Source organism: Hemicordylus capensis, chromosome 1, assembly GCF_027244095.1.
Source record: "Hemicordylus capensis ecotype Gifberg chromosome 1, rHemCap1.1.pri, whole genome shotgun sequence".
Lineage (NCBI taxonomy): Eukaryota > Metazoa > Chordata > Lepidosauria > Squamata > Cordylidae > Hemicordylus > Hemicordylus capensis.
Window position 1 is genome coordinate 11520623 of NC_069657.1, and position 14709 is coordinate 11535331.

General features: G+C 43.9%; 2 protein-coding genes across 9 annotated transcripts in view; one reads left to right on the forward strand and one right to left on the reverse strand.

Moving 5' to 3' along the window:
• Window positions 1-46: 46 nt before the first annotated feature.
• On the forward strand, window positions 47-11151 carry JKAMP (JNK1/MAPK8 associated membrane protein). Of its 5 annotated transcripts, XM_053278194.1 has the most exons (8): window positions 47-1093; window positions 2586-2674; window positions 4074-4228; window positions 5309-5515; window positions 7243-7424; window positions 8803-8879; window positions 10504-10743; window positions 10852-11151. In XM_053278194.1, the coding sequence occupies exons 1-7, from the start codon at window positions 1090-1092 to the stop codon at window positions 10720-10722; spliced, it is 933 nt and encodes a 310-aa protein (XP_053134169.1). In that variant the 5' UTR covers window positions 47-1089; the 3' UTR covers window positions 10723-10743; window positions 10852-11151. The 5 variants fall into 5 exon arrangements, with proteins under 5 accessions (XP_053134169.1, XP_053134160.1, XP_053134177.1 ...); XM_053278185.1 differs by having other exon boundaries at window positions 48-1093; window positions 10504-11151; XM_053278202.1 differs by having other exon boundaries at window positions 48-1093; window positions 2589-2674; window positions 10504-11151.
• The window catches only part of LOC128337302 (trichohyalin-like), a 59563-nt gene continuing 55934 nt past the window's right edge, over window positions 11081-14709 (reverse strand). For 3 of the 4 annotated variants that reach the window (XM_053278116.1, XM_053278111.1, XM_053278127.1), the window contains 3 exons: window positions 14039-14082; window positions 12270-12434; window positions 11081-11190 (listed from right to left, as the gene is read on the reverse strand). In XM_053278116.1, coding sequence (XP_053134091.1) covers window positions 11185-11190; window positions 12270-12434; window positions 14039-14082 — 215 coding nt within the window. In that variant the 3' untranslated portion in view covers window positions 11081-11184. Of the gene's footprint in view, window positions 11191-12269; window positions 12435-14038; window positions 14083-14709 lie in introns of those variants that run through there. The other variant, XR_008312238.1, reaches the window with a different exon arrangement.

A 14709-nucleotide genomic window follows, 5' to 3' on the forward strand; every position in this document is an offset into this window, starting at 1 on the left:
TTCTCTAGGGCTACGGTTCAGAAAGGGGGCGGGGCGTGAACGTAGAGATTTTTAGGAAGAGAAGAGTTCGGATTTAAAACCCTGGCTTTCCCCCTCTTCCGTTACTGCATCTTCTTTCTTCCATTTATTTAAAATATGCAGTACAATACTGCTGGGGCTGCTCAAAACAGGGAAAGCAAGATAAAATTTTAAAACAAATAAAAGTCAGCGTAGGATAAAAGCAAACCAAACCCAATAGAAAACAAAAACCCAATGAAAAACCCATCAGACTCGAAAACAGATGGATTTTAAGATCTTAAAAGCAAAAAACCCTGAGGGAGGGAGCAGGGCAGAGTTCTTCGGAGCGTCCCGCAGCCGAGGGGCCACCACAGAAAAGGCCCTGACTCCAGTCCCAGCCAACTGAATCTCAGTGGTGGGGCCACGAGAAATATAAGGAGCAAAGGGCCCTGGCAGATTCATATGAGCAACTTAAAAAAACTATATAGCGGTCGGAGTCTGTGTATGTGTACACAGAATGCTGCTTCCAATTAAATTCAAAATTAAAATTAGCACTATGAGCTCCGTTTCACAAGGAACTAGATCCTTTGGAAACTAGATGCTTCCACCAAATATATACTGGTTTTCCAGTCTCGCCTCCAATGCAAAGCAGATAAGGTTTCACCACCACAGAGATGCTAAAGGTTAGGTGGCCACTATTCTGTGTAGATCACGACCAATAGGGCTCTCAGTTCCCGGAGGATTAGACTATATGTTACTCTAGTATTTTCCTGCTTCTATAAGCGGGAAGCGAACTGAAGCCCCGGAGGGCCACGCCCCTTGTTTTTCGCCTTTTATTTTCGTCCTGTAGGCTTTGGTTTTGTCAGGCTCCTCTCCAACGATGAAGGGGGATTTCGTGAAAACCACGCCCCCTCTAATGTAAGGCTGAGCAGCCGGAAATGGGTGAGAGGAAATGTGAGGCGGGTTAATGTAAGTCTATTACCAAGCTGTCACCGGAGAATTCCGAACGGAAGTGACGTATGGAGAAGACTTGGTTGCTGTGAAGAGCCCGGATATTTTTGGTCGACAATAGGCGAGACTGACTGGAGCAAGATGGGTGAGTGGGGACTCCTGTGGCACCTTAAAGAGTCACAGATTTGTCTTAACAGAAGCTTTTGCGGACATAGTTTACTTCGACGGGTTCATGAAGCGTTGTCTTTGGTTGAGAAAGGTGTATGTGTAATACACACATAGAAATGAGAGAGAGACTTGTTAATTACAGGTAAAAGGATTTTAAACGGTGAGGTCAGAAGGCCATTAAATACTTAAGCAGTGACGGATCTGCAGAGCCTCAAGATATACACGATAAGGTTACTGGCTTAATTGTAAGAGCGGTAGTTTAGCGTGCCCATAGTACACAGCTGAGAGCTGCAGACACTTAAAAAAAAGAACTAAAACTTTTAGTAACAGCTACTAATACAAATATAAAGTTAAGCAGATGCAGAACAACTTAAAAAAACTTGTAGCATATATATAAGGCATGATATTTGAAAAAATAATATAATAGAAATAACATATGCAAAATACACATGCATATATAGTTATATATACCCACACACAAATGTAAATAAAAATAATAGCTTTGTGTTATTTATTTTTGCATTCCCCCCCACCCGCTCTTCTTCTGAGGAGCATAGAGCAGTGTACATGGTTATATTTATACATAATAACACTGAAAAGCAATAGTTAAATACTCATAATCATTATTGGGCCTATTTATATAGCTTAATTCAGGGCTGCAGTTCTGACATGTTTGTGTTGACTATGCACATATGTAGAGTAAGGAGCACGATTGTGCCTGCTTGCTTAATATCCCAGTCCAGCCTCTGTTATTTAAAATATCTTGTGACAGTTTGGATGCACATAAGCTCTTTCGTAAATCATGCTGAGTCGGGGCCTTTTAGGTGGTGGCCCTGGCTGCGGGGAGGGCTTGGGGCCAGTGAGGTGGTGCGGTCTGTTCCCCTCCGTGTGTCTTGTGCCTATGCAGATGGAACACTGCTACAATTTTCCTGCCCTATCTTTCTACTGTCTTTGAGCTAGATCCCCAACTAGTGATATATTTATTTCCTGCCTTAACCCTTCTAAGCTCAGAGTAATTTTGCACATAAGCTTTTATGGGTCTATTTCCTATCTATCGACACACTTGTATATTGCCCAAAACTTGTGACTCTGGGAGATTCAAAATAAAATGCAAATTAAAGCAGAATTAAAATGTTAAAACTATTAAAAACGGTGAGTCTTAATAGCCTTCTTAAAAGTTGTCAGAGATGGGGAGGCTCTTATTTCAATAGGGAGTGCATTCCAAAGCCTTGGGCCAGCAATAGAGCAGTGCCATCCCTGAGTAGCCAACAAATGGGTTAGTGGCAACTGCAGACAAACCTTTCCGGGTGATCTCAATGGGTGGTGGGGCTTATATGGTGGCAAAGCATTCAGGCATCACTTCAAGCTAAGTTTCAATAATTACAAGCAGTTTAAGGTTTGGGATGGGGGAGCTGTGTTGAATCACCAGACATAACTAATCTGTTGGCCTTTTCTGTATTTTGTAAAAGCAGTGGATATTCAGCGAGACTGCTTTGGACTCTACTGTGGGAGAACAGAACAAATTATAAATGGGACCAAAAGTTACAGCAGTTGTGGGGTAAGTATAAGATTGTGAAAGACTCTAGAATGTTTGAAACAGATGCAGATTAAGATTTTGGCTTGGGAGGAAGCCCTTGTGCATGACACAAAATTTTTGTAGCCAGCTCTTCTTCCAGCTGGGTTGGGAGGGCCTATTGGATGGTTTAACTAATGGTATACCATGTTTGAAGAAGTGGATATCTCCTGCACATGACAAGGAGTGTACTATTGTCCTCATTCATTTCTTATATTTATAGCCTGCCTTCTTCGGTGGGCAACTTAGAGCAACATTATCGGTCATAACTGTGCTGGTATCCAAAAGGATCACAGGAAGGGATATCTTAAACAAGACGGCAGACTAAAAATGTTTGCTTACTAATATTTTATTCCCTCTACTTTGTTGTAGAAAAGGCCAACAGATTAGTTATGTCTGGTGATTTAACACAGCTCCCCCATCCCAAACCTCAGACTGCTTGTAATGATTGAAACTTAGCTTGAAGTGAAGCCTGAATGCTTTGCTACCATATAAGCCCCACCACCCATTGAGATCACCTGGAAAGGTTTGTCTGCAGTTGCCACTAACCCATTTGTTGGCTACTCAGGGATGGCACTACTCTATTGCTGTTCAGTTCCCATGCCTATTCTCAAACCATAATGTGTATTAAGAAGAAAAAAAAGACAAAAGCTCTTAGAACTTTTTAAGGGAGGAGACCTCATCTTGTGGTAGCAAGCATGATTTGTTGACTTTGCTAAGCAAGGTCTGCCTTGATTTGCATTTGGATGGGAGATGGCATGTGATCTCTGTAAGATATGGGGCCATGCTTGCATGGAGGAAGTCCCAGGTTCACTGCCTGGCATCTCCAGGTAGGGCTGGGAGAGACTTCTGCTGTAATATTGGAGAGTCACTGCCAGTCTGTGTAGACAATTCTGAGCTAGGTGTACCAATGGTCTGACTCGTATATGGCATTTTCCCGTGTCCCGAAATATTACACATTTATGTGTAGGTGTATATCTAGTCCTTGGAATACCCTGCTGTATGAGGGAGGGATCAAATAGAGGTGGTGACAGTTAACTTTGCTTGCTTCTCCCTCTCTTGCTTGCAATGTGCTTGGTTCAAAATAGTCACCATTGGGGAGGAAAGGATCCAAAAAATACTGAACCAAATCATGAGAATGTGTACTTGTCTGTGGTCTGTTGGCTGACATTGACTCTTGCGTATTTAATTGCTGCCAAGCAGCAACAATGCAGAGCAGCCTCAGGCATGCAGTAGATTGGATGATCTGGAAACAGGGGTTGTCCAAATGCAACTCCAACTGACCTAAGCTGCTCTTGAAATAAGGCATGTTCTCCAGTCCTGTTCATTTGTTTGCATCTTCTCCCCAAGAAAACTGTTAATGACCTGTGATGAAACTCTCCAGGTGTGTCCAAGAGGTCAAAGAACAGATCTCTACAAAATCTGTCAGCCTTGTAAAGGATATCCCGAGCGTTATGACTGGCTTTACCTTGGCTTTATGGCAATGCTGCCTCTGATCTTGCATTGGTTCTTCATCGAATGGTATTCAGGGAAAAAGAGGTAAATATTTCTTCACATCAGACCTTTCTTCTCTCAGATATAAAGCTCAATGTATTTTTTTCCCTTTTCTTTAATGGTCGGGGTCGTTATTCACAGGCATGTGTGTCCCACCCACTTTCTTAAATGCAAATTCAGTAGTATAATGCATGGGTATATGAAAATCAAGTCAGATTTGCACATACATACTTGGCAGAAATGGCATGAAAAGGCTTTGGATTTTTAAAAAATACTAGCAGATCCAGTGCATAGCATCTGCGCCACTAGTTTGTCGCTGTGCTTTCCTTCGCCTGCCAGCACCTGCCTGCCTCTCACCTTTCCCTCCCCACCCGCTATGAGCACTTTCCTTCCCCACCAGGCATGCCACCCGCTGTGAGTGCTTTCCTTCCCTGCCAGGCACCCAGCCAGGCTTCTCTTGGCAGGCTCCTGTTCTAGCCTTTCCCTCCCTGCCCAGCAACGCTTTCCTTCCCCTCCCCCCTTTCTCCCCTCTCCTCCTGGCAGCCAAACCAGGGCCCTCCCTCCTCCTCAGCCTGAGGACAGCTTCACCCATCAGCCATCTGCTTCCTTCTAACCCTCGCCACCCGCCCTAACCTTCACCACCTGCCCCGCAACCTTCTGGGCCAGTTTGCTTCTCCCCCAACTCTCCGCGAGAGTTCCTTGCAAGAGTTCGGCAACTCTTGTGAGTTTCCCCCGACGCATTCCCCTTCATCCACGCATTGGACCATCTTAGTGAAACAAATATATAGAAGAAGATTGTGTGATGCGGAGAGGAAACGTTGAGACTGAGGAAAAATAAGACAAAGGCAATAATTCAGTCCATACTTATCTGGAAGTCAGTACCATTGAAACCTGTGGAACTTCTGAGTAGACATGCATAGGTTTGGCTGCATGAATACTGTGAGAGCAAAACTGATTTCTCAGTGGAGTGTTAAATACACTTTCAGCAACAGAACTGAGTGGGCCGCTTTGCATTCACAGAACTTTGAAGTTCAGCATGATTAGAAATTAATCTTGGTCAACATTCGGTTTTCTTGTTCTCAGTATTGGTAGCTAATGTTGGGGATTTGTTTTCCCTCCCTCCAGCTCCAGTGCACTCTTTCAGCACATCACTGCTTTAATTGAATGCAGTGTGGCAGCAATCGTTACTCTTCTTGTGAGTGACCCTGTGGGCTCCTTGGATATCCATTCGTGCAGGGTGTTGATGCTCTCCGACTGGTACACCATGCTTTACAACCCAAGCCCTGATTACATCACCACTATTCACTGCACCCATGAAGCAGTCTATCCTCTGTGAGTACCACCGTGCACATGTTGCCTCAGCTGTAGTCAGTGCGCTCTGTTGCTGATCGTTTTGAAGTTTTGTCCATTTAAAAAACTTCTTGTGCTGCCTTCCCACCAAACAAGGCCCTCAAAGCAACTAACTGCATACAAATATAACTTTTTAAAAAATCAGTTTGAATTCAAATGAAAACAATCAACAGCAGTCAGCGCCTTCTTCCAATATCCTTGTGGGTCCTGCACCATCTTGACTTCTCTGCAAAATGCAAAGAATGGCACTACCCATGCTTACAAGACTGCTGTGATAAGGCATCAAAGCATGGAGGTGTGACATTATATTTTTGTGGAAACGCAGACCTATTGAATGGGTTGGTCAGATTCCCAGTTTGACCAGCCACACCTGTCCTTGTGAGAGCTGCTCTGATGGTGCAGTGTGGCAGCTGCAGGTCCACCCCCACCAGCTCATTAAACTGGCATACTTCTGCACCGTCCTAGCCAGCTTGCTATTCCTTTGGCACCCCTGCACATTCACATAGGGGCTGAGAAACCCCACACTCAGACATGGTAATGTGTTTGCTGATGTGTCTCTTAGGGGTTAATCTAGGCTTGCTCAACTTTGGTCTCTCATCTGTTTTTGGACTACCATAAAACCCAGCCAGTGTTGGCCAACATCTGCAGGAGGGCTGAAGTTGAGCAGCCCTGGTAATCCCTAGTGCAAAGGATCTGCATTGCTGTAATAGTTATGACAGAACTGTCACTTGTGACCAACATCTCCTGGGCAACTGAAGAAAATGAATGGAAATAAGCCTTAGAAGCTAGTATGCACTAGGGATGTGCACAAACTACTCTATGCTTGCCATTTGTGTGGTGACGTTCACCGGGGCTGCAAGAAGGTATGCTGCAGCCCCGCACCAATGCTTTTGGGGAGAGCGTCGGCGGAGGGAAAGCGGCAGAGCAGGTAAGGGCACTCCCCCCGCCTCCAAATTGGCTCAAATGCTGGACTTTCAAACCAGTTCGGCACTTCAGAAAAGGAGCATCGAACCGATTTGTGCACATCCCTAGTATGCACGTGAGCCATCCACCCCTTTCCATGTTGGTGTTGAGGAATTGAGAAGAAGAGGTGGCACCACCATATGGTACAGGTTCTCCAGGGATTGTGGGCCTGACTGGGAAGTGGAAAAGGATGAGAGTGGTGGGAGAGATGGTGTTGATGTGAGCATGAAGCACCATAGTAGAGACTGTGCATATCTGTTGGCAGGAGCTGGAGGTGAGTGTAGAACTGATGGCATATCTTCTGACTGCTAGTCATATGAAGATGTTGGTGGTCACTTCTTGCCCTTAGGAACTTCAGCTACCATGCTCTAAATCAATCAATCAATCAATCAATTAATATACTGCTTGATACGTGTATCCCTAGAAGCTGTTCACAGAATTAAAAATTTAAAACAATTTCATGGGATAAAAACAATTTAAATTTCAGTTAAAAGCCTAAGAAAACAAATGTGTCTTGAGGGTCCTCCTAAAAGCAATCAGAGATGGAGATGCTCTGATTTTGACAGGGGCATATTTCAAAGCCCCAGGGCAGTCACAGACAAGGCCTAACCAAACGAGTTACCAAAGTAACTCAAGTTGCCACCAAACAAACCAGTGGGAATCGTATCCAGACCTCCTCAATGATCTTAATAGGTGGCAGGGTTCATGACAAAGATCTGTTTCTAATTATGATCTGTTTCTTCCAGATACACAATTGTGTTTATATACTATGCCTTCTGTTTGGTGCTGATGATGTTGCTCCGGCCTCTTCTGGTTAAAAAGATTGCTTGTGGGCTAGGGAAGTCGGACCGATTTAAGAGCATCTATGCTGCTCTTTACTTCTTCCCAATCCTAACCGTGCTTCAGGCAGTTGGAGGAGGCTTGCTCTGTAAGTTGTTTTTATATTCCAGTCTGTGGGTGGCAGGTTTGCAGTGGGTGAAGGAAGAAACTGGTGACCTAAAAGGAGCTTAAACAAATTCACAGAGGACAAGTCTATCAACGGTTACTAGTCTGGTGGCTGTAGGCTACCTCCAGCCTCAGAGGCTAGATGCTTCTAAATACCAGTTGCAGGGGAGCAACAACAGGAGAGAGGGCATGCCCTCAGCTCTTGCCTGTGGGCTTCTCAGAGGCATCTGGTGGGCCACTGTGTGAAACAGGATGCTGGACTGGATGGGCCTTGGGCCTGATCCAGCAGGGCTGTTGTTATGTTCCCAATACACATATTAGGATTTGTTTCAGGACAATAACATACTGTCCACTGGAAAAAGCAGGTCTGTCCATCCCCAACTCATTTTTTAAGAGAGACCTAATCAAATATTTTGGGAAACCACGCAGAAATCCAGTTAGCATTCTCAATTAAAAGCAGGCAGATCTAAGGAAAGGTACTGTATTGGCCACAGAGGGCAAGTACAGAAATTACTCCATGCAGTCAGGATGTGTGCATTCCATGTGTGTATGTCATTTCCTCTCTCCTTGCATGCAGGGATGCCTTTCCTTAATTGTACAGGGGTGGGCGGGCGTGGCGGCGTAGCAGTTCATCTGAGTTGTTCCTATACACCTGGCACAGATGCCTCACGTAGAGAGGTTTGGATCACACACACACAAAAATAAAAAATTAGGAAAGGGCACTACTAATGTGTCTGGATGGGAGTACGTGTACTAATAGCATGCACACATCCTGATCATGTGGTCAGGCTGATGGATGAAGTAACGCTTGATTGGCCCAAATGTCAAAAATACTGATGGAATTAAGGTTCTAATCTTAACTACTTATAAGCAGACACACTCTGAACTCATACTGCAAGATTTCTAAATGTTCAGCAAACCAGTGTCTGTATTTTCCAAATTGGCAAACTCCAACTGTTGTAGGTCAATAGGCAACAATAGTAAATAGTTGGTTCCAGCCTCAGGGGCAAGATGCTTCAGAGTACCAGTTGCAGGGGAGCGATGGCAGGAGAGAGGGCATGCCCTCAACTCCTGCCTGTGGCTTCCAGCAGCATCTGGTGGGCCACTGTGGGAAACAGGATGCTGGACTAGATGGGCCTTGGGCCTGATCCAGCAGGGCTGTTCTTATGATTCTTTGAGAAGTATTATGGTATACTGGAGTGGAAGAATAGAAGTATTTTATATAATAGTAATAATTGTGAGCAATATATTTTAATTATGACATGGCTACTAAAATATAACAGCTATTTATAGGCTCTGCATAAGTGACATAATAAAACAGTATTACTGTGTAAATGTGACATACCACTGCTTTCTTCCAGACTATGCGTTCCCTTACATCATCTTGGTATTATCTCTTGTTACCCTGGCTGTGTATATGTCTGCTTCTGAAGTAGACGTAAGTAAAATGTTGCTTCTTTAAAAATGTATTGACCTCACTTGCTTTTATTTTTTAATGAGCTAGAACCTGAGGGGGGAGTTAAAGCATAAAAGGAAAATTGGTCAAACAAGTGACCAAGTGATTATTACTACAAACAGAGATTTGAACAAGTGATTATTATTATTTAAATAAATTAATAATAATATTTGAGCTATTCCACAGAAGCATGGGTTTGTTTTACTTAAAATGGCCTGTCCTGTCACTTTATATGCTTCTTTGGTTTTGTCTTCAAAATGGCTTATTCTATGTAGAATTAAGCCTCTTAGTCCGGTAGTGTTTGGGTCAGGAGAAGCCTTTGGTTTGGTTCAGATCCCCTCTCTCCTATATGGAGGGGAGCGGTCATTGGTACCGAACTTGAAAGAGGAAAGGGGTATCCCATCAGCATTCTGAACAGTTGGTAAGCGAGGTGAGGCTTCAGGGTCTGACTGGCTTGCCACAACCTAGCACAAACATCATAGGCACCTTTTAAATGTGGTAATTCTCTTCGTTTGGCAGGGGAGAACCACTGGCCCTGCCCATCCCCAGTTCAGCAACCCTCCAGTGGCTGTTGCTGGTGTCTATCTTATGTTTCTTTTTTTAGATTTTGAGTCCTTTGGGGACAGGGAGCCATTTTATTTATTTATGTAAACCACTTTGGGAACTTTGTTGAAAAGCGGTAGATAAATATTTGTCGTATTCGTATAAACCATAAAGATGCAATTGTGCACATTTACTCCCATAGCCTTCAGTGACTTGCGTGCTCCATTTAGTCTGTGTGTCTTTCAAATGATTTGCAAGCTTCCAAATGCACATGAGGTCTACCAGAAGTGCATAACTTTTGCACTAAGTTCCTGCACTAGTACGTTCTCTGAGAGGGAGAAGCAGCATTGGTAGCTGCTCCACGTGAAGCCTTCCTCTTAAGAAGTTGTGGCCAGCCTTTCAAACGAACTGTTCCTCAGTTTGCTCCATCAGCTGTTGATTTTGCCTGCCTAAGCAACGGCAGCTGCTGTATGGAGCACACTACTCACTTTTCCTTTCAAAAGCTGGCTGCTGTTCTTGCTGAAGAAAGGTTGATGTGGGCAGTGGTCTGCTTTTTCCTGAAAGTAAGCCAGTCAGTTCCCAGCACCCCTTCTGTCTTTTCAGCTCCTCTAGGCGTTGAGTGGGTTTGGCTGATACTTTGCCTGCCCAGCCCACTACCTGCCATAAAGAAGTGCCTGCGTGCTCGCCCGCTGCCAGTTCTAGCATGTGCAGAGGGGTAGTGCAGACAAATCGCCCCACAGACATGCAGTTAGGGAGGGGGAGGAGAAGCTCATGGCAAGCACACATCCTGCTTATCTGTAGCAGGCTGGTGCTCCATTGATGGGTAAGAGCCTCCTCACCTCCTTAGAACTTGGACGTAGAAGATGGTGCCCATCTCCACCAGGAATATATGAATTTAGCCTTTCTCAGCATTTCTTCAAGACAGAGGCAGGAAACCAGAATGTTCTAAAACCCTGGGTTTTCATTCTGACCCTTTCTGAAAACTGTGTACTAGATTTGGCCTCAAATGCCTCTGAGAACGTAAATGTTCTAATAGCAAACATCTTGTCTTCTTTTTTACAAGACTTTCAAGGATCTCCTTGTCAGGAAGAAGAGGCTGATTGTCCTCTTTAGCCATTGGCTGCTTCATGCCTATGGAATCATCTCCATCTCCAAGCTGAACAATGTTTACCAGGACTTGCCTCTGCTGGCCTTGGTGCCTGCACCTGCTCTCTTTTACTTGCTGACTGCAAAGTACACGGAACCTTCCCGGATACTCGCAGAGGGAGCAAATGGACGTTAAACACAACTGATGCCAGTCTGGGTAAGCAGACGTCCCAGATATGCAGACTGAAGATCGTGGGAGCTTCTTGGATCCATCTGTATGTTTCCCCTTATAGAAATTGACAGTTCTCTATGGAATGTCTTTCAGGTGAACCCTTCCTTCTCTCTAGGATCACAACTTCAGTCCCCTGCTAGCTACAAAGCAGAACAGACTCTGCCAAGCAATGTATGGCCACTCAGTGAATGTAACAAGATTGTCTTACAGCCACAGGAGCCAAAGGCCTCATTGACTTCAGTGGTGAAGTTTTATCCCTGTGTGTACGCATGCATGTTTGTCCACGGGAGGAGGGGAAACAATTTTGTACAGCACACTTGGAAACAGTGTAACTTATTTATTTCACAGTGCAGTATTTTATTGTGTCTTTGAATAAAGACAGGTAGCAAAATCTTCAGTATTCTGTTCACAGTTCTTGATATCACTTCATTCCTAAAAATAAGAAGTTTAGAACACTGCTGTTTAAACAGTTTTGTTAAAGTAATCTACTTGTAGAATGTTTTGTGGAGGTCTTCCTAGAATGAATTGGAGTTGGATGGGAGATACTTTATTCCTCTTCTGTTAATACTATCTGTATAAGAAATATTCTTGGTGGCTTATGCCTTTTCAAACACTCATCAGCCTGGGGCTGGGATGGATATCTCTCCCTCCTCCCCACCCCTAGTAATAGAGCTTCTGTCTAGAGAGTTCTGTACAAGTCAAAGTCAGTGCCAACAGGAGTTGCAAGCACCTGGACAAAATCGCAGACATGATGCTCAGCATATAGGTGTTGGTGCTAACCATGCTGGGGCTACTACAGATTCGTAAGGCAACCCAACATTATTCAGAATGAGCAGTTGTATCAGCAGCACTACTGCATATTTCCACTGTAGTAAAGTGTGGTGTGGCTGCTTGCACAACCACTTCTTTTGATGAGTGTTGGGGCAGTTCACATCATTGCTTGTTTGCTGCGCATCATGTTGGCCAGTGTCTGTCTGACCAAAGATGATAAATATTAAAATTCTATATTACAAAAAGCTGAATTCCACAGCACCTCTATAAATTAAGCAAATATGTATACAGTTTAGTGTTGTGGACATTTTTGCTGGCTACCTTGGGTTTCCCAGTGAAGGAAGGTAGAGTAAGAAGTAAGGAAAACATACAGTAGCATTTAGGGCTTGTTTGCCTGTTTTCACTAGGTTGGATTTTTAAAAAATCAAGTCAGATTGCAGCACATTTTCAGTGTGCTCTGTATCTGCCTTCCTGAGAAAGCTATTAAAGGTAAGGAAGGTAACAAGCCTCTGTGTCATCCGGCTGACAAAAGGTGTTGCCAGAACATCCATGCTGGCCTTCCTGATATCTGTACAGTTTTGAGTCTTCCACTGATGCCCAGCATGCAGATCATGTCATTTCAGCAGCATTTTGTGTGATTAACACATCAGCCCAGGATCTGTTTCACAGACTGCAATTTTTGTTGGTTTTGCCACCCTCTGTGGCAGTCACTCCAGAATACACAATAAAGGAAATGCTACCTTGCTGTGTGACTCCTTGGACTTGCTTTTTAACAGAGCCTCCATTGCCTCACAGTTGAGCTGAAGCCCAGTATGCACAGAGTCAACCGTCCCAATTCTTTTGTTGTTTCTTATGAGCAGATCTGTCAGCATACCCAATATGTTTTGCTCATAATTCAGGAACCTCTGCAATTAGATGGAAAGATAGAAATCACTGTCTAACCAAGAAATCTACCAGAAGGTGGCAATTATGGTTGAGTTGGCCATTTTCTTTTCTGCATTCCTATGCACTGTAGGTTTTGTCTGAGATTCAAAGGTGAAACAAGACATCTGTAGTTAATCCTATTGGCTATGGAGCAGGAGAGGCATGGAGAATGGTCCCTCGGCTTCCATATAGTAATCAGTCCTAAATCTTACTACAGGTTTCATATAGAACCCCCTACCTCATTGACTGAATTGTTACTGTTGAGTTAGATCCCATTCCTGTGAATTGTTTGTTCCAAACAATGTCCGTGTGTCATCAGTGTGCATCCTTTCTGTGGCGGCATTGACATGCTAGCTTTCCAATTGCTGACATGGTGGGACAATCAGTAACAGTACCCTCCCCACCTGTGCACAATCTGAAATGCCGAGTAAGGACTAAAGCATGAGGTTTTTCTGAACACGACTGAGGAGAAACAATGGTGGATGTGTCGGGTACCCACCTTTCAGCTTTCTCCCTTTATTCCATGTAAAGACTATATGTCTCCTTTCAAGCTAAACAACCCCCAAGGTGGCTGTTGTATAACTTCTGTATAATGTATACAAATATTTGATTGCACAGCAGAAGGTTAATTGTACAATAAAACAAACACTGTGCTGCTGGGACAGTTGAGATGCTGTAGTTAAAGCCACTGGCTGCTCTCCTTCCAGGACTGGAGGTGAGCTCGGGGGAAGCAGCCCTGCTCCAGAAGTGTGCTTTCCAGGCATCATCAAATCATGTAACTGTTACTCTGGGCTGTGATCCCTCCTTCCACAGGCTAGGATGCTAGAGACCACAGAATCAGGCTCTTAGTGCCACCTGAAATGTCACATTGATCTTCAGTGCTGAGAATCAAATGCCACTCACTGTCTCCCCCACGCTGCTATGACTGCTGGTCCTCCATCTGAATTTTGCTGCAGCCTGGCAAAGAATTTGCAAGAAGTGTCTGAGCCTGCCCACATTGATCCATGTTAGTTATTTGTGGCACAATGGATGGTGGGGTGAAGGACAAGGACGTTTGCCTCTTCCAGTCTGTAAGACCTACCCTCCTGATAATCTAAAAATTAATTTCTTACTTTCCCATGCAGTTATTTTATGAGTGTTTCTTAAGAAATGATCCCAACACATCTGAACTCAGACTCACAACCTTGCTATGTGCCTGTATGTGCAAAATCTAAAGGCAGATTCTGAGGATACCTAAACAGATGCCAGCATTTTACAATATCTAAAATGAGAATAAATAAATACAGTTGGAACTGTAGCTTCTATAGCAAAACTAGTTTAAAACAAACAAACCCATATGGGCTATTTTAATGAGTGGGTTGAGATAGAATGAAGAAAAAAAACCTTTCATTGCGAGACTGCAGTCAAACATTATTTATCTTCCATTATTTTTTTCCATCGGCCCCTTTCTCCTGAGCAAGCCCCACTGAAATAAGTTGTACCAATGTTCTTTTCATTTTATTTCAGTGGGGCTTGTGGAAGAGATGAATTGTGCTCCAACACCACTGAATGCCCCAAACTACTTTGACACAATGCCATGACATACCTTGTGAAGGAAGCTATCCTTTAACCACCTCTTGATGAAAAGGTCTAAAAGAAATGCAGACAGTTTACAAGGTTCTTGAAAATCTATGCTAAAATTCATAGCAATGTTTTTTTAAAAAACTCATTCTTAATCTAGTTATTTAGGAGTGAGTAAGCAGAAGTATGCCTTTATACTGGCTGACATAGTGTGCAATGGTATGTCAGCCAAGTAACGTTGCATGCATGCTGTGCTACTAATATTGCACAAGAGTAAGCCCACTGGAAACCATGGGCTTACTCTTGCATAGCATCATTTTCATAACTTGTGTGCATGCAACATTGCTAGGCTGACATACTGTTGTTGCTCAGGATGTCAGCCCCTATCTACAGAAATAAAATGTTTAAACACGTATTGAGCCCAAACAACACAGTGAGCCCTTTCTCACGAGCAGAGAAAAGGCTCCAATGGGGCGAGGGGAAGAAGCCTCAAAAAGTTTACCTCCCCCACAGATCGCCTGCCCAGACAATCACCGGCTGCTCCAAGGATGGGGTGTTGGAACACATCGCCCTGCCTCCCAGAGCTCCAATACTGCACCATGTGAGTACTGTATTATGGGGATTCCCCCCCCCCCAGCTCGTCTGCTAGCCACAGCTGACAAACAATCACAAAAATGAGGTTAGGAGAGCGCTCAG

Excerpts from the sequence above, each read along its gene's own strand:
- JKAMP (XM_053278194.1), top strand. Across the intron at positions 4,229-5,308 it reads TGGTATTCAGGGAAAAAGAG|CTCCAGTGCACTCTTTCAGC; the intron begins GTAAATATTTCT and ends CCCTCCCTCCAG. Across the intron at positions 8,880-10,503 it reads TGTCTGCTTCTGAAGTAGAC|ACTTTCAAGGATCTCCTTGT; the intron begins GTAAGTAAAATG and ends CTTTTTTACAAG.